At 43.4% G+C, this 20,298-nt stretch overlaps 1 protein-coding gene across 1 annotated transcript in view; it reads left to right on the top strand.

The window, feature by feature from the left end:
* LOC138516434 (sialic acid-binding Ig-like lectin 9) overlaps window positions 1-20,298 on the top strand; it is a 530,018-nt gene that overhangs the window by 484,889 nt on the left and 24,831 nt on the right. Inside the window, exons 7-8 of the mRNA XM_069631556.1 lie at window positions 16,561-16,622; window positions 16,736-16,788. Of these exons, the coding sequence (XP_069487657.1) occupies window positions 16,561-16,622; window positions 16,736-16,788 (115 nt within the window). The remainder of the gene's footprint in view (window positions 1-16,560; window positions 16,623-16,735; window positions 16,789-20,298) is intronic.

The raw sequence follows: 20,298 nt of genomic DNA, 5'->3' as shown, positions 1-20,298 counted from the left end.
AACTGGGTTATTGAATGTCTCTCTCTTCTTCCCTTTCTCTTCTCCTGTAGAACCCCAAAGGTTAACGCTCTCACCTTAGGTAATTGAACGCCGTGCTCTCCATCTGCCTCGAGGCAGGGTGCTGTAACCAGTTTCTTCACTGGATAAGGGGAGCAGGCCTCTTGACTTCAGAGGACTGCTGTCCGTCGTTTACTGCACGAACGGTAAGTTTCGAGTAATTCTAATGTCTTTAAAGTCTTTAGTAATGATGTCTCTTGTTTTGCAGGGTTCCGGCGATGGCGGATGGCGGGCTGACGTGAGTTGAAGATGGAGCCCGTGTGATGAATAGAAGCGCCTGGAAGCACGTAAGTAAGCGCTTGTTGCCTGCTTCACGATGCGCTCTAACTGTCTTTTTATTTTGCAGGTACAAGTTCGGGGCGGCTGCTGGGTGCCGGAATACCCACTGGGTTAGATGTGGAAAGGAGTAATGGCACGTGAGTATTTAAGTTCCCCAATGTCTTTAAACGCACCTTGTTTTGTCTTTCAGATGCGGGATGCAGCGCCGAAAGCCTCCGGAGTGTGCGAAGAGTTGGTAAGCTTTTGTCTTTCAGATGCCGGAATGCAGCGCGAGGCGTTGGTGACAGCCGATGGACCAGGTAAGTGAAGAGCTGTCACTGAAGACCGTAATGCTAACCTGTTCTTTCTTGTCTTTATAGGCGTTGCTGAAGACTGGATTCAGAATGGTAAGCCTTTTTCCTTAGGCCCAGGATCAGATGCAGAAGACACGATGAGCGTTCTGCTGCTGAGGATGCAGAATAATGCAAAGCAAGATTCATCCATCGGGTGTGGTTTAAATAGCCTCCTGTAGTGCTTAGGTGTCTCCTTCCACAGCCACGCCTAAGAAAAGAGTTCCTGCTTTCCAGAAGAGTTCCAGTGTTCTGAATCTAGGGAGTGGCTCCTGCCCCACCCAACAGGAAAAGTAGTTCCAAACAGAAGAGGATCAGAGGCTCAACTGGCAGGCAAGTAAGCAGCATGGTCTGCTGCAGGTAAGTCCACCCAAGCATTATGAGCCCGGCGCTTCCAGCGCTGGGACTGGGCATATTTATGAGCCTGGTGCCACTGTCCAAAAGGTCCCAATTGGGACTGGTTGGCACTCGGAACCTGGGTTATGGATCTGCTTCCAAGGGAGTTGGGAAAACCCTGACCTTTTGGAAGCAGAGATCATGACAGTACCCCCCCTCAAGGCCCCTCCCAAACCGGGCTTCTCCGGGGGGTTTTGGCTTGTCAGGAAATGTTCGGTGAAATCTTTTGATTAGGCGAGGAGTGTGGACATATTCAGCAGGTTCCCAGGATCTCTCTTGGGGGCCGTAGCCTTTCCAGTCAATTAGGTAGAATAGTTTAGATTTGGAGATCTTGGAGTCCAGAATGCTTTTGACTTCAAACTCGAGTTCTCCATCAACTAGGATAGGTTTTGGAGATTTGGTTAGTCGGGTTTGAGGTTGCACGGGTTTTAATAGAGAGACGTGGAAGACCGGATGTATCTTCATGTGCGGGGGCAAGTCCAACTTGACCGCTACTGGGTTTACTATGGTAGTGATGGAATAGGGACCAAGGTATCTTGGGTTGAATGTGCGTGGCCCTTTTAGAGGTAGATATTTGGTGGATAACCAGACTTGATCCCCTACTTGATAATGAGGGGCTTCCTTCCGATGTTGATCTGCTCCTTTCTTGTATTGTTCTTTAGCCCTTTGAAGGTGAGAAACAGCTTCCTTAAAGGCTTGGGTGATTGTAGAATGCAGGTAGTCTACTGCTGGTGTTTCAAGATCTTGGAGGGGATCCAACTCCGAGGTTCGAGGGTGACTGCCGTACAAAAGAAAAAACGGGGTTTTCCCAGTTCCCGAATGGACAGAGTTATTGTAGGCATATTCGGCTATCCAAAGGATGTCTTTCCAAGTTTTTTCAGTTTGTTGCAGCATGCAGCGTAAATACTGTTCCAGAGTTTGATTGGTCCTCTCGGTTTGTCCGTCGGTCTGAGGGTGGTGACTGGTCAATAGTCTCACGTCAATTTGAGCCGACCGACAGCAACTTCGCCAAAAATGAGAAATAAATTGACTACCTCGATCCGAAATTAGAACTGAAGGAAAACCGTGCAGTCGGACGATGTTTTCGAGAAATTCTCGGGCCAGAGTTGCTGCTGTTGGCAAGCCTTTGAGCTGAATGAAATGCGCCATCTTGGAGAATAAGTCCACGATTACTAGAATCGTATTGTATCCAGAGCATGGAGGTAGATCGGTGATGAAGTCCATAGAAAGCGTATGCCAAGGGCGAGGTGGGATGTCAATAGGGCGTAAGAGGCCTGCTGGTCTTTCCTTTTGACTCTTGTTTTGGGCGCATACTCCACAGGACATTATAAAGTCTCTGATATCTTTTTTCCAAGACGGCCACCAGAAGTAGCGCTTGATCTTTTCTGAGGTCTTGGCTATACCGGGATGTCCTTCCATTAAAGAATCGTGATAACAAGAGATTACTTTTTTCTGTAAATCTGTACTGGGTAGGTATAATCGTTCTTGGAAATACAATAAGTTGTCCTTTACTGCAAAGTCCTTTCCCTGCAGATGCCAATTCTGTATGTCTGCTGGAGTTACAAGTTGCCTGGCTTTATCCTTAACTTCCTCTATGGATTCTGTGGCGATTACACCCAGAATTCTTTGTTCGGGAATGATTGGTACAGGTTTAGGGTTGATGAAGTGTTCTTCCACTCCCATCCGAGAAAGGGCATCAGCTTTACCGTTTTTTGTACCAGGTCGATAGGTAATTATGAAGTCAAACTCGGCAAAGAATAATGCCCAACGGAGTTGTCTAGAGGATTGGGCTTTTGCGGTTTTCAAATATTGCAGGTTTCGGTGATCCGTAATCACAGTAACGGTGTGTCGGGCCCCCAGCAGATAATGCCGCCAAGCCTTAAAGGCAGACTTGATAGCCAGAAGTTCCTTGTCAGTAATCGTTTAATTGATTTCAGGAGGCGAGAATTTGCGGGACCAAAATGCCACGGGATGCAACTGATTGGTTACCGGGTCCTTTTGTGATAGAACTGCCCCCATCGCAAGGCTTGAAGCATCAGTTTCCACGATGTAGGGGAGTTTGGGGCGAGGGTGTTTTAAGATTGGTGCAGAGATAAATTTAGTCTTCAAATCCTGGAAAGCTTGTTCCGCCTCGGTAGACCATTCAAAACGTTTGTTTTTCTTTAACAAGGCAGTGATGGGCTGGACTATTCGAGAGAATTCGGGGATAAACCTGCGGTAAAAGTTAGCGAAGCCTAACATGCTTTGCACACCTTTTACGGAGGATGGTGATGGCCATTTGAGAACTGCATCGACCTTCTTTGAATCCATACCCACTCCGCCAGGTGATAATATGAATCCCAAGAATTCAACTTCAGTCACGTTGAAAACACATTTTTCCAACTTAGCGAAAAGTTTGTGTTGACGCAATCTTTCGAGGACCATTTTCACGTGTTTCCGATGTTCAGATTCCGATGAAGAATAAACGAGGATGTCGTCAATGTAAACAACAACATACACATCTATGAGCTCTCTGAGGACATCGTTCATAAAATATTGAAAGGCGGCCGGGGCATTACAAAGTCCGAAGGACATGACCTGATATTCAAATAGCCCATACTTGGTGTGGAAGGCCGTCTTCCATTCATCGCCCTCTTTTACTCGTACCAAGTGGTAAGCTCCTCTAAGATCCAGCTTTGTATATATGCATGCTTTTCTGACTTGGTCCAGGAGTTCAGGGATCAAAGGTAACGGATATCTATTCTTAACGGTGATCTGGTTCAGGGAGCGATAATCTATACAAGTTCTAAGGTCTCCTTCCTTTTTTGGAACGAAGAACAAAGCTGAAGAAGCAGGGGACTTGGAAGGACGAATAAACCCATTTGCCAGGTATTGATCCAGGTATTGTCGAAGGTGAAGGTTCTCAGGCTCGGTGAGGGCATAAATTCTACTACAAGGAGGAGTAGATCCAGGTATCAGGTCTATCTGGCAGTCATAAGACCTATGAGGAGGTAGAGAGTTAGCCTGATCCTTCCGGAAAACATCTTGGTATTCTAGGTATTCGGGAGGTAACTGGGGAGTCTCTGAAGAAATTGCTGCTAGTGCAACACCAGGTGGAGGGTGACAAGTAGAGACACATTCTGGAAACTGGACCGTTCTTGCTCGCCAATCGATCAGAGGATTGTGTTTCTCTAACCAAGGTATTCCTAGAATAATCTGAAACTGAGGGGCCTTGATCACATCGAACACGATCTTCTCATGGTGTCCATCTTGACTTACTAGCGTCACTTCTTGAGTGGTATGCGTTACTGGCCCGGAGGCTATCTCCGTACCATCCACCGTAGTAATGACGTCCTTTACAGCCTTGGGACAAAGAGTTAGATTCATCCTCAAAACCATTTCATGATCCACATAATTGCCGATGGCACCGCTGTCGACGTAAGCTTCAATTGCATGTAATCGATCCGGATTATCAGGGCTAATGAGGACCATAGGTATCACGAAATGCAAGGTCATGGAACTGGTTTTCACGCTCGGCAAGAGGACCTCTATTCTTGTTGGGCGAGGTCGTTTCCCTGCTCAGAGTTTGTAACTTTGGTAACTGCAGCTCCTACTGCCTTCTTGGCAGGTTTCACCGGACAGTCTCGAAGAAAGTGCCCTGAGTTTCCGCAATAGAGGCATAATTGCAACAGTTTTCTCCTTTCCCGCTCCTTTTGTGTTAGAGGACCTTTCAGACCCCCTATTTGCATGGGTTCCCCGGAGTCTACTCCTTTGGAAGGAGTTGGCGGTTTGGAAAATACTCGAGCATCAAACTTGGAACGATCGGCCCTCCTGTTCTGCAGTCTGTGATCTATTTGAACGACTAAGTCTATATAGTCCGAACAATCTTGTGGGGGATTCACTACTTGGGCTAACACATCTTTGAGCTCTCCGCGTAGACCTCTATAAAACAGCGTAATCCTTTTGTCCTCAGGCCAGTGAGTTTCCACTACCAGTCTGTTGAAAGATGCAATATAAGCCAAAAGGTCTTGATTACCTTGTCTCAACGAAAGAAGCTCATTGTCCAAGGCCTGCCCCTGTGAATGTCGTGCGAACAGTTTTTCCATACTGAGCTGAAAAGCTTGAAAATCATGGAGGACCGGATCATCTTGATTTACTAGAGGGATCGACCAGTCTGCCTCATTGCCACTCAGGTACGAAAGCATGAAAGCTACTTTAGCTTGATCAGTTGGAAAGGCTGCTGGCCGGCATAAGAAGTGCAACCGGCACTGATTGATAAATACTGCAAACCTCTTTGGGTCACCAGAAAATCATTCGGGCGGAGCCAGAGGTACATTCCCAGGTAGGTTGATCTGCACTGGATTCATAGAGGATGTAGAAGGAAGATTTCCCCCAGATGCGGGTAACGGGGTCTGTCCGGCTTGTGACTGTAGCAATTGTCTAGCGAGGTCATCTGTTCGCTCCTTGGAAATAATCAGTTCCCTTCTTAGAGCGTTCGTTTCCTGACGGGCTGCATGCACTTCTGCCCTTAGTTCCCCAAGTAACTGGGCTAGCTGGTCGGTATCCGAGGTTTCCATAGCGCCTGGACGGGAGTTTTGCGGTAGGCTTTGCGTTCTGTAACGCTCACCTGATTCCCGTAGAGGCGCCGGTCTTGACTGGGCGTATACCGTATCTTCAAAGGTGATGTGTAACACACGGCTGGCTCTTTGGGCTGGACCTCTGTGCACTGTATGTCTGGCTCGAAGGGTAAGATGTCTGCAGATAGAAAATGTGGGATTAATGAACTGGGTTATTGAATGTCTCTCTCTTCTTCCCTTTCTCTTCTCCTGTAGAACCCCAAAGGTTAACGCTCTCACCTTAGGTAAGTGAACGCCGTGCTCTCCATCTGCCTCGAGGCAGGGTGCTGTAACCAGTTTCTTCACTGGATAAGGGGAGCAGGCCTCTTGACCTCAGAGGACTGCTGTCCGTCGTTAACTGCACGAACGGTAAGTTCTGGGCACTTCAAATGTCTTAAAAGTCTTTTGTAATGATATCTCTTGTTTTGCAGGGTTCCGGCGATGGCGGATGGCGGGCTGATGAGAGTTGAGGATCGAACCCGCGTGAGGAATAGAAGCGCCTGGAAGCACGTAAGTAAGTGCTTGTAGCCTGCTTCACGATGCGCACTAACTGTCCCTTTTATCTTGCAGGTACAAGTTCGGAGCTTTAGAGAAGCTGAAGGGTGCTGGAATACCCACTGGATTCGGCGTGGGAAGGAGTAATGGCACGTGAATAATAAAGTTGCCCAATGTCTTTAAACGCACCTTCTTTTGTCTTTCAGATGCGGGATGCAGCGCCGAAGGCCTCCGGAGCGTCCTGTATTTTAGAAATGCCAATGTCTGGAGCCTTTCTGCACATCTCATTGTGTCCTTCACAACCATTGTGTAGTCATTTGCCTCGCGTCTGAGAAAGCACCTGCTGTCTCGAGTCTCGCTCCACCCCCTGATTACTTACTGCCTTGCAACAATTAACAACAATCTGTTCAGCATCCTTTCCCTGACCATGGCTACCTGGAGCTTTTTGCCCAAAGGCAGAAATAAAAGTCACTTAAATTACCATAGCTCAGAAATGTGGCCTCGCACTCTAGAATGGAAAAATCAGCAGCCTATACCACTAGCCTATTCTAACATAGCAAACCTCTTGCTCATTACAACTACTAACTATACTTAATAAATCCAAACTACATAACCTTATCTAATAATATAGGTGTGGTGAAAGGAATGGAATATAATGAAAGAAACATTTTGCTATGCGTGCATTTGATCATGCAGAAGACAATCTAAAACTCCCTGAAGTGTGGCAAAACTACATTTACATTTACCCTAAATACACTGTGACATCATAGAAAACACATGACAGCTACGTCATTACCAGGGGCCTAATACCTTGCTAAAAGAGTTTTCTCGGCTTACAATTGTCCATGCGTTTTGGATGTTGGACTTCCATCCTTTCAGTTGAAATGTTGACCCAGTTTGGTATGTATTAATTATTCATGTTAATGTCTGTATGATGTATACTGTTGAAGGTCATGGAGATAATTATGTGATGATGTAATGCTGGTTAATAGCACATGGAATAATAATGACAATACAAATATTTTTTTAAAAAAACATATTGCCAATATGGCTTTCAAAAAGCAGCTGCACATATTCACTGAAAATTGAAAATACTTTTGTCATGCCCTAATAAATAACTTTTAATTATGCCTTCATTTTAATGGATAAACATGAGTTATCGAAAAGAATGATGTGCTTTGAACAGAAACATTGAATACAGTACTATGTTTGCAGCAGTTAGTCTTGTTGCTGGATGCCCTACAAGAATGGCAGTGAATGACACAGAAAGTGGTTGTTGTGGTGGACTTGGGAAATTGTTGGCTGACAATACAGACTGACAGATGCAAGTTAAGATGTTAGACTATCAATGTTACCAATGTAAATTCATTGTTCACTTTGTCCATAGATAGATTTAATTCCAGCAGAAGGAATTTGAAAAGGGAGTACTTGTGCATGGAGAACTAACCAGCATGGAGGTGGTGAGCACAGGTGGGAGCAGATAAAGGAAGATAAAAAAAGTTGTCAGGTGGAAATGTTGATAACTTTGTCAAAGGGGCAAATGAATAGAGTATGAAGGCCCAGAGGAGGGATTAATTCAGTTTGCTTATGAGTAAAATGAAGATCATAGATTCAAGAGAGTGGAAAGTTATTTAGGGACATCATTTCCTGATGTGGAGAATGTTGAGCCTGGCATCTGCAGAGAAAGATGTTGCTAGAGTCTTAAATTGTTCTCAAGTAGAATGCCTATATTGCAAATCCATTTCTATGAAATGAGATGATCAGGTGGCAAAGAGGAAGATGTTCACTCCTTCTTTTGGCACTAAAAAGGACACACCCTAGATTCAATCTTCTCCACAGGAAATCTGGTTACAATGGCTCCCCCAATGCAGATCCTATGGAGTGACCATCTCTAAATACCCTTTGTGATCCACCCACCAATGCAAGTACAGCCTAACCTCCCAAAAAAAGCTCCAATTCAGAACAGAAACTGGAAATCCATATACATTGTGGACCTAAACACTAGACTGGAACCCACAAAACCATCAATCACTATCTTGGAGTCACCCAACATCAGAAAAACAGAGGAAATCTGTAAATGGATCATTAAAACACTAGACGATATGTTGCACCGGAAACACCATTTATCACTTCACTAAAGAAAACAGCGGTGAAATGTTTCACACCTCCCCTCAGAGCACTGGAAGAAATTAACAGGAAACTGGAACAAGAATACAAGAATGGAGGAAACACTCCAATCGGCAGAAGAAAATTGCCCACCAAAACAGGATACGACTATACAAAGCCCAAATTCTCAATGCAAAAAAACGATACTACACCAAACATATCAACAATTCAACCAACACCCAGAAAGAGATGACCAACTAGAACAACACATCGACACCCTCACAAAAACTATGTGACAACCTGGCAAACCACTTAAAAAACAAAATCACAGAAAATCCTTCAAATCATCAAGACCAGTCCCAAAAACACCAACAGTATCCCAAACCAACCGACACCTGAACCAACCGCAAGACTAGCTTTCTTATTACCTATCACGTTGCAAGAATTCACCAGCCTGTGGTACAAAAGAGCAACAAAGTAGGCTGACCAACAGACCCCTGCACACCAGACATGTACAAAGATATCCTCATTGACAAAACACTGGCAGAATATGTCTGCAACCTCTTTAACTACTCGTTGACAGCAGGAAACGGACCACAAAGCTTCAAATCTGCATACATCAAACCACTCCTTAAAGACCCCTCTAGAAACACAGAAGACCAAACCAACTACTGACAGATATCAAACATCCCATACCCAGCAAAATTCCTTGAAAGCTATGTCTACGAACATATCCTGGAACATGTAGAAAACAGCCAGCTACTAGAACAAGCACAAGTATGATTCATCCCAATGAGAGGAACAGAAACAGTATTACTTTTATTATGGGATGACCCAAAAAACAACACTGACTCCAGCGTTACCTCAGCACTAATACTACCAGACCTATCAGTAGCCTTTGGCACAGTCCACCACAAAACCCTGACAAAACAGAAATCATGAACACGTAAAAAAAAAAAACTCAAACTCACTCTATATCCCATGGTCTACGGAAATGGGAAAGCAAACAGAAGCCTCAAAAGTAGTTAAAAAACATGGAATACTAATGGACAACGACTTTAATCTAGAATTACAAGTCAACACATTAGTAAAAAAATGCTTCTACCACTTTCACACAATTAAATGGATTCTACCCTAGCTCACTTTCAAATGTGGTCTTCCCCCTTGTCATGTCAAGAATAGACTACGCCAACAGCATCTGTCTTGGAATGCTGGAACACCTCACCAAAAAACTACAAAGACTGTAGAATGCTACAGCAAGCTTAATTGCCAATCTCAACAAGAGGAAACCCATTATTGATCGACTGAGGGAAATGTGAAATGTCTTTGCCAGTGTGATCAAATGATTTTTCTCTTTTCTGTCAGGGCGGCAACTGGAGAGTGAGGTCTGGAGGTTATCAGTCAGACTCTCTCCCTCAGGATTGTCCCTCTTCCCCCGCTGATATCTCAATCATCTAATGGACAGCCGGCAGAGACAGAAGGTCTGCTTCCAGTAATACGCAGACGACGCTCAGGTGTTCATTTGGTTGGATGATGTAGTGGAGTCTTTCTCACGGGTGAGTCATTGTTTGGTGGAAGTTAGTAGCTGTATTTCCACTAATTGGTTCAAACTTAACCCAAGCAAAATGGAGGCCATCTGGTTTGGACCAAAACATTTGCTTAGTGAGCACATATGTCCAACTCCTCCTTTTCTCCTAGGATTGGAGTTGAAGGATGCCTCTAGGATTAACAATCTTGGCTGCATATTGCAGAATGATCTTAACTGTGAAGACCAAATTGGAGCCAAAGTACATGCTATCTTTTATAGCTTGTGCCTGTTAGGGAATGCCCTCCCCTTTGTACCTGAGAAGGACCATGCAGTAGCGGTGGGAGCCCTGGTAAATTCACAATGGGATTATTGTAACAGCCTTTTAGCCATAGCTCCTGCAAAACAAATACATTGACTGCAAAAGGTGCAAAATGTGGCAGTTAGACTGCTGTTTGTAGTGTGCAAGTCCTCTCCTATTTCAGTGATGCATCGCTCCATTCACTGGCTAGCTGTGGAGGATAGGATTACTTTTAAGATTGGGTGCATGATATATACATGTTAGAATAATCTAGCCCCCTAGAAGGCTAGAAAAGTTAAGGCTTTACCAACCAACTCGGACCCTCTGATCAGGGGATACATTGCTTTTGGCCGTCCCCTCTTCCTCCTGTGTGTATAGAGATTGTACATTTTCAATATTTGGATCTAAATTATGGAACAGCCTGCCATGGGAGATTAGGAAAGCAGAGTCCTTTCCAAGTTAAATAGGTTAGAGGGATTCTAGATATGGCCATTTAGTAAGTTCCCGGGACTGGCACATGTTCATTGAATCGTTTATAGAACATCTGCACCTATATACAATTTGGTTTGTTCTTGTCGCGCAATAAAAAACCCTCAATCAATCAATCAATCAATCAATTACCTCACTCCAGCACTACGGACCCTTCATTGGCTGCCAGTCTAAAAAGGAATCTTCTTCGGAGCAGAATTCATACAAGAAAAGATCTCCATTAACAAACCAAATGGAACATTAAGATTAACCAACAACATCCTTATGAAGCCAAAACAGTACTCCAATCTGAAATTGCCTAATCAGCATTCTCCTGCATCTTTGCAAAACTTTGGAACTCTCTCCCGAAGGAAGAACACCTAGCATTCAGAAAATGACTAAAAACATGGCTCTTTAACTCACTCAACTAAACTCTGTACGAGAGAAACAGCCATCACAACACTACACAAGAGAAACACCCAAAACAACATAATGAAGCTGAAACCTGGATATCCAAAGAAATTATGCATCTCGACGTGGACCAGCATAAAAGAAACGGTACTCTGTCAAACCAACATAATTCCAAGGAAAACAGCACAGAACAATCTCATGACTTACCCTACTAATACAACTTTCAATTATTCTGCACACCCACCCTCAAACACCAAAGTAAAACTCACACACTCCTCTGTCTCAACAGAAAACTGAAAGCACCAAAAACTGCACACATACTGTAGTGCAACACCTATTGCCCCAAACGCACCACAGAAAAAACAAACTACGTACATGCAAACCACCCATTCACACTCATACACAAAACACGGTTTCACAACTATTAACCAAAACACACCTATGACACAGTGAACAGGTTTTTCAAACTGAAGCTACCAACAGCACATCAAAGCTATCTTGCGCTATCCCTCTTGATCCCACTAACCAACCCCCAAGCACTGCTTCCTTTTCAGATCCGTCAGAGCTCAGGTAGGTACATCACACTAACATAACATAACTAAGCATCATGCAATGTAATTCCATTCTATGAAGAATGGCAGAGAGACAGTTTGTGATGTGCGAGTACAATTCTGAGGTGAAGGAGGAAGGCAAATGTGATTTGGGCATTATCAATAAAGGTTGAAATGAGAAGTCACAGAAGAGTTTTCTAAGACATGGATATGATGCTATCACCTATAAGCATTGCGAAGATTCCAGTAAAGAGCAATTTCTTAAAGAGACAGGAGATAGGTAAGAGCATGTCAGTGGTGCCAAATATTTGACTGCAGTCCAAAAGCATTTGACAGGTATACAAGATGGTTTGGGCGATCAAATAATGATTGCTAAATCACTTGAGTGCCGTGGAAAGACAGAAATGAAAGAGAGGGTAGGAGTGCAGTTTAAAAGGGAAATGTATGGCGTTAGAGGGAGAGAAAAGAGGGCAGTGAGGGTGTTTCATATTTTGGACATTTTTGGCATCGCAAATAGTCATTAGTTGAGACGAAGGAGGTGAGAGAGAGGGATCGCAAGTGGGTAATCATAGATTTTAGGGTCATAGATGGGATGGAGGGAAGAGATAAAGTTGGTGTAATGCATAGTTCTGCAACCTGCCCCTCTCCAGATGTTTCAGACTATGGCCCTCATTACGACCCAGGCGGTAAGTTACCGCCTGGGCCGTGACTTTACCACCATGGCGTAAACTACGTTTACGCCATGGTGGTTGGCGGACTTACCGCCCCATTCCGACCTTGGCGGGGCGGTAAGTCCCCAATCCCCATTTACCCTTCCCCATTCCCATTTTTGCCCCATAGGGCATAATGGGAGTGGGGAAGGCGTTAATTACGCCACCGTAAATTACGGAGGCATAATTAACTCCATGGTCCCTTAGCGCCATGGATTTTAACACCTGCTAAAAGCAGGTGTTAAATCCGCCATGGCGCTAAGGGACCTCGTACTCAGGCGGTAAGGGTCGGCGCTGTTTACGGCGCCGTAAACCCCTTACCACCTGAGTTGTAATGAGGGCCCATGACTCCGTGATCCCTCACCATTTACTATTCTGACTACGGCTGCTGGTAGTCGTAGACCAAAACATCTGGAGAGCCAGAGAATGCAGAACAATGGTGTAGCCGGTGGATTTAACATACACCAGAGGAGTGGAAAGAGCAAGGAGAGATTCCTTGTAAGAGGCAATGAGACAGGGGGAGTAGGGATTCCCCATTAACCCAGGTGGAAATGCATAGAAGCCCTCATCTTTTGGCTGGATGAGGCAATCCATTGTTGAGGCTTAGTGTAGGAGATGACAAAGGAACAAACAGGATGATAATGTTCAAGTGGAGTTTTTAGCTATGACTTTAAGGCAAACAATTTGATCAGTGTGGGAAAAGCGAGAGGTGATGTTCAGTCTATATGGAAGACCAGCCTTTCTTGAGGTAGGAAGGAGTTCATGGAGTCGGGCTGAATTGTGGAGAGATGAGGCAGCACAGTGTCAGTGAAGTGAGGAGATGACTGTGTGAGAGGGATTCATGATGAGGGATGATGAGTTGAGGCTGGGATAGGTGAAGACTATGTCAAGAGCATTGCAATGCCTGTGTGTCATTGCATCATCGTGGGGGCACCAGACTGTGGTTAACAAGAGTGGATTCAGTGTTCCATGGTTATGTTAAAGGGATTTAAATCTTCAAGACTATGGCTGGGTCCTAGATAGGAATAGTTCTAGGTAGGTTATTGAGGCCATGAAAGAAGAAATGAGGAGTGGAAGGGCAGCAGTAGAGGAGAATAACAGTAGTAGGTTTTAGTAAAAGCAGTTAATTATTGATATTCTGGAAGGAAGAGCCAGCAGCCTAGTCTAGGATAAAATGAAACATGACTGTATAGCCACAAATATGAACCAGCTTCACTGGCTCTCCTCCCCTTCATGGTCATGAAGTCAGGGGCACAGGCATGCATGGGTCGCATGCACAGGAGACCTGGGTGGACACTGTCCTGGCGCCTTTGGCACCAGGCTCATGAACAAAAGTAAAAAAGAACATCCATTTAACACCAAAAAGCTTTTATTATGGACATAGCACTTCAGATGCATTAACGTTGAACATTGCATCCATTAAGCAGGATGCATTAACCTTGAACATTTCATCCATTAAGCAGCGCCAAGTGTATTTTTGGGTGTGGCTGCTAATGGATTGCCTTTTGCACATGCTCACTCTCTAGGAGGGCCAGGGTGTGGCTGGTAAGCCGGCCCTAATGGGCGTGCCCACGGTCTCAGCTATATAAGCAGCCCCGATCCTCAAGACAGATGCTTCACGTTATTCTGCACTTGCAAGCAGCGTAACGCTCTCCGTCGCCTGAGGTCAGAATTACCTTTGAAGATCCTGCTTCCTGAACATCCTGCTTCCTGCCAGCATACATACCAACTGGGGGAAGCTGTTCTTACCTGTACATCTCTTCGGCGAACCAAGTATTCATCTTTACACTTTCCAGAATGCCGAAATCTTCATCTTGACACCGCAGCACGACATGCTCCATCGTCGACAGCAGCGCCTGCAAGGAAAAACAGAAGACAAGGTTAGACATCGAAAAAACAGTCAGTTTAAGGTTGCGCTTCACCATACTTCGCGCTTTCCTTAAACCATCACTTACCTGCTGTCCAACATTGCGGTAGCATCCATCTTCCATCCGGCTGCATCACGCTTTTCACAGCTGCATTGAGGCCGCATTTCCATCTAAGGGAAGAAAACAGAGACATTATTGCAGGCATAAATAGGAGCAACATATAAAGACATTAAACAGAACGAACAGCATCACAAGAGCTCAGGAAAGACTTACCAATCATAAGGAGAAGCATAGTCGCAGCTGGACTGGACTAATCCTTATCAGGGATCAGTGAATGAACTAGATTCCATTTGGCGTGCCCCTGCCAGAAGTAGCAGGACAGAGAGCTTATCTTCCATAATTCACAGGTTAGCTTTATGGGCCGGCCGAATGCGCACAGAAACCGTACTTTGGGGTGACAGGTTCGAGAGGTACAACAATCACAGATTGGCACACTCACACACTCTTATCTCCATGCAGGAGCAGTATCACCATGTACCACTGCTCACATCTTTTCTACTGAGGGAGAGGCCTGAAGGGGGGTGATTCAAATTCAGGGAGGGATGCAACCATGCCCCAATGCCTCCGCAGAGACCAGGTGATGCATGCAGCATATTTATAACATACTTTCTAATGTTAATGATTCAGCCAATCTAGCTATAATATCGTACTGGGCATGTATGATAAAGCAGGCATGATAAGTATTGTTATCTGTCTAGACTGGCCTACATAGATGCAGCCAGTTTGGATATGTTTTCTTATTGTGGCATAGCAATTTTACTGGCAAAGCAAACACGACTATTGTCTTACCTGGGGTGACTGGCCTATATTGGTAGAGCCAGCTTGAACATGATGTCTTATGGTATCATGACTGCAAAGCAAATATGAGTTTGTTCTTATATGGGAATAATAGCATATATTATTTCAGTCAGCATGGAAATACATGGCCACAGCCAGCATGACAAAGCTTTTTATACTCTAATATATTGTGGGGAAAGTCACAATATATTGTGGGGAATAATAGCATATATTATTTCAGCCAGCATGGAAATATATGGCCACAGCCAGCATGACAAAGCTTTTTATATTCTAATATATTGTGGGGAAAGTCATCATGAAAAAGCATGTTGGGAAATGTTCCTGTGCACTGTTGGTGACCTGCATCATTTCGATTTTTTCATGAGTTACCCTTCAAAAACCATTGCAAACAGTCTGGCTTTTAACCAGTTTTTCTCAGAAAGTGTGCTGTACAATGGGCCATTTTAACTCATTATTCAAAAATATTTCTTTGAGGGAGAACCCTCCCATCTGCCCCCCATTCCCACCGAAGCCACCGTGGTTGATTCAGGCTCCATGGCTATGCTCAGTCGTTCTCACATATCTTTGCCAAATATGTATGCCCCTCCAATTGAAAAATTCACCAGCCATCACTGGTCGCTGGTACATTTAGATGCCAGGGGCCCGGCACTGCCCCTGTGTTTCTACACTATGTGAAAGATGTCAGCTTTGATTCAAAATATACTTACATCTTTCACCTAGTACAGTGTGCAGCATGTCCGTGCAGCAGCATGATTATCATGGGCATTGTGCATGTGTGGTGACCTAGGCCGGCCTGGAGTGTGTCGTGGTCAAAGGCTTTGTTGAGCACCTGGGTGGGATCTCAGCATGGCCCATGGGGGGCCTCAACATTTTGTGCTACACCACTTATATCGCATCTGGATATTTTCCCTGCATTACTCTGCAAAGGGTGCGAAAAGGTGGGCATCAGAAATATCCACTATTTCATTGCCTTTCAGGGTCCCCCTGCAAAGATGTTTCTCCTGCAGTAAAAGGCGGCACTTGTGTTTCCCTTTACAACAGCAACAAACTGCAAACATTTATGTGAACCATGTACAATTTTTAACTTCATCTGCTGGGTGAAGGTAAACATTGGTGGTGTTTTTATGACACTATTCACCGCAAGTCAGGCAGCATTACCCTTGGAATACTGTGGTTGGTGAACACCCCAGGGCGGTAACGTGGCAGTCAGTTAAGAGGTGGTATTCTACAATAGCTTACATTTTACTGTCACCGCCACAGATGTGATGGGGTTCTAAGGCTCTCAACTCCCCTCCAGCAATTCAAGAAGGAATACAAAATCTTTCTTTGCAGATCATTTCTATGTTAATCTAAGCTCTTGACCCATGGCCATACAACTGTTTCCCCCAGCTTTTTACATGAATGTGACTAAATGCATATGTCATATCTGAGCTATGTAAACCATCTTGTCATTTAATGTTTAACCCTGTAGCTTTTTACGTATGGCTATTTGCTTTTGAAATTCTTTGCAGTCCTCTGTGCCTAGGGATGTGCAACATATATACCCTTAATAAAAAAAAATGACATTTATCTGGGATAACCAATGACAAGTGTGGTGTGTTTATCTTTCAGAGACAAGCCAACTGCTTCTGTAGCAGATATACATCTAGAAACATTGTCTGACTCCTCGAAAGGTAAGGGTATTACCTAGTCACCAAGCTATCCACAGTGTTGAAATGTGACGCTAAAGTTCTCACACACACACACAAGATGCTAAAGTCGACTTCACTTTGTTTATTATGTTTAGATTCTCAGCCTCCAGTCCGTCCAAATGTTTCACCCCGAAGCAATGTGCCAGAGGTAAGATAGAGAATGCCTGTCTAGGATGAAATAGTATGAAGCTGAATTTATATCCAGATGTCAAATTGCTTACATTGACATTTATATGATCCAAAGGGCCTCTTTTATTGGGAACTGAAAAAATTTACGATTTGGCCAGACTCTCACAATACCGCCTTTAATGATCTGACCAGACTCTCACCAGACCCCCTTAACGGAATCTAGTTTGAACTTTTTTCCAACCCAACAAATTGTAGCTCAATCTTTATTACACAGCCACGGGAGTATAGCTCAGCGGCAACGTGCTCGCCTTGGAAACAAGATAGCAACACAGGTTCGATCCCCAGGTCCGCGCTTAGAAACCTCTGGGTATTTAAGCGTGTTATATACGCAACTAAGACAACAAAAAAAATACACATTTACGAAACAAAACAAAAAAAAGAACAATTCCTCTAACAGCGCCTCCATGCCCGCGGGCTGTGTGAGCGCTTTACAAATGCAAAATAAATTTAAAAATTTTAAAAAACGGTAGTGGCTGTGTAGTTATGGTTAAATTGCTAATCCATAGGAAGAGCACTTTTTGGGTGGCTTATAACTTCGATCTCCCTGGACGAACTTTGCAAAAAAAGTATATGGCCCACTCTGAATCTTTTTGCAAAGTTTGGTGAGGTTTGATCCAGGGGGGGCAAAGTTATAGAGGGGGTCCCAAAATTTATTTTTTCCCCATAGACTGAATGGGGAAAAAACTTTGCACACGCCTACAGCCCAAACCGCTGGACAGATTTTCACACAATTTGCAGTAGGAGTAGCGGCTTGGTCCCAAATGCGTGCTTTTGTAAATTTGGTGAAAATCCGTCCAGTAGATTTTTTTAAAACAATCAAAAATTAGGTCTAAAAGAATTAGTGATATCTATGTCTGCTCCACGGACACACTTCCCTGTTTCCAGGACACCGATTGGCTAATCGGCTTGCGTCATGTCCGCGGACATGTGACGTGTTCGCTGATTGGATGGTGAAGAGCGTGAAGTGTGTCAGATTGTTCCGATGCGTCCGCCATCTTGGATCCGCCTAAAACGTGGCAGCAAACAGAGGAAAAATGCAGTTTTGGGGAGTGTTTTGGTGTGCAAGAGTGCTTGGGGAGGTTTGGGAGTAAGAGATGGGGAAGAGAAGTATTCGCCAAGCCCGCGCCATTTCCGGGATGTCCGTAATTAGTAAAAATGAGGGGTGTCCTAAGGACACTATTCCCGTCTGTGCTGTCCGCAGGCAAGTTGAAACTGTTCTAAGGACACGCACGGTGTCCGCGGACATAAAAAATGCCCATTTGGCACAGTCAAAAAGTTTGATTCTATGGGTGTGATCTATGAGAGTGATATGCTGCGGTGGTTATGGCCAGGGCCTAGAGTCTTGGGTGCATGGCCGAAGGCCGTAGGCCATGCACCCAAGACTCTAGGCCCTTGCCACAACCACTGCAGCATATCACACCCGTAGATCACACTCATAGAATCGAATATCTATCAAATATTTGCAAATCTACAGTTTGTGTACTGTTCGATTTGTATAGTTTGTATGTGAAGTTTTGGCTATATCATGTCATTAAGATTGTAGAGTTTGGTAACAAGCACTGCAGTATAACATATCCATGGAAGTAAACAGTTTGTATTGTGGTGTATGGTTAGATGTTTGTTTCAATGGTTCTGTTATGCAGCAGTATTTAGGTGTTCTATTAGAATATACTTACTGTTTGATTTTTTGTGATTGGATATATTTTTTTCAGGAGTTGGGTAACTGGAGCAGATATTCTTTTTCAATTTCTGTGATAAAAGAAAAGATCATGTTAGTGTGGGTGTTTTTTAAAGAATTATTACATTGCAAAATAGACATTGCAGCTTTTTTCGACCCTCATATTTAGTAGTTTACAAACCAGTGTACTGTGCAATTTGCTCAGTTTCTGTGTTTGTTTTTTAAATCATTGGGTCTGTGGGAAAAAAATCTGTGTTGGATTAAAAAACACTTTTTTTGTTATGCTACAGTCTATTTGTTTGTTTGTTTTCAGTGTTCACTTGTTTTTTCAGGCTAATGTTCTATCTGTTGTCTTATTGCAGATTGTTACATACCTGTTGTTGAATTTTAACTGGTTATAGTTTTTTATTTATATTCTCAAGTTGCTGATCTATCTGTTGGGTTGTTGCAGATTATTGGAGCAGTTAGATACCTGTTAGCGTATTCTAACTGTTTATTGTTTTCTAATTGAAGTTTTGTTAATGTTTAAGTACAGATTAGTTATTAAATTTTGGTTTTAAGAAGATTAAATAAGCGTTTGTAAGATATGCTGGTAATCTCTGCTTTAGAGTAATGGTACTATCATTACATTCGAACCATCCACATTTCTTTTATAAATATGCAGTGTAGTGACCTGCATTGGTGTGGCTCCTGCGTGGTAGATTATACCTATCGTTGTGAAGGTTTTCTTACCAAGTGATACTTGACCATGTGTGAATCCAGTCAGCTTGCAGTTGTTTTTGGTACCATCTGCATTGTAACGTAGAAGCATTAGTATTATGTATTTACTATGTGTTTGTATTAGTAAGGTGGAGCGATTATCTGAATTTCACGTAGTACATAATCTACCATGGTTTGCATTTTGTACAAGTTGCTGAAATGGAACGGATTCACAATTAGGTATGGATACATAAACAAAGCGCTCATTAGGGATTTGTTCCTGTGCCACATTGTTGCAGAAAGTGCATGTATGTTTCCACATGGATGAAATCTAGAAGATTTCATTTATAGGTATGTTTTTGTTTTCCAGTACTTGTAGTAAGTACATTAGAAATTCTTGTGGATCTTCTTGTGAGTTTATAGTGAATTTCACCATTCCAGCACAGTAGTCCAATTCTTGTCTTATTCCATGAATGCTATATGTGTTGTCAGGATTGGTGGTTGCGTTTCTATGAAGGATTAACATTTGCAAACACAATTGGTCTATACTATGTAAGTAAATGTTGTCAACAATTGGTGGCAATTGAAATAGAATATTGATTGCTACATTTGCAGAGCAATTTACACTAGTTATATTTGAAAATTTGAATGGACCAGATAGTTCTGTGTCCAAGTCATTTTTTCGGAGTGTGCGTTCTTCTTCACTTGAGTTACTTTGAGTAATAGATTCTTCTTTGGTTGTGGTAATTGATGAAGTATTAGCTTCCTTTACTCTCTTTGGAGGATTTTCAGTGAGATCCTGTTGCATTTCTGTTTCAATTAGTTTTCTTTTACAGTGTTTTCCTTTTTGTGGAACAGGATATGTTTTTAGATGGGGGGTGTATAGTAAACGTAGTCTATTGTATTCTAAAATGCAAGGAATATCAGCGTTTACTTTACTTGCATCAAAGTTGATTAGAAATAGACCGTTAAGTTCACGGCCTGATAATTCGGTCTTTTGCATCTATCATTTCACTCTATACAGATGATATTCTTTTATACATAAAATATCCTCGAACGAACCTGCAACCCGTGATGGGGGAGATAGTTGCA

This window comes from Ambystoma mexicanum, chromosome 6q, assembly GCF_040938575.1.
Source record: "Ambystoma mexicanum isolate Mex_15411 chromosome 6q, UKY_AmexF1_1, whole genome shotgun sequence".
Taxonomy (NCBI): domain Eukaryota; kingdom Metazoa; phylum Chordata; class Amphibia; order Caudata; family Ambystomatidae; genus Ambystoma; species Ambystoma mexicanum.
Note: the sequence above shows the minus strand (reverse complement) of the source record. Positions and strands in the feature narration are given on the sequence as shown.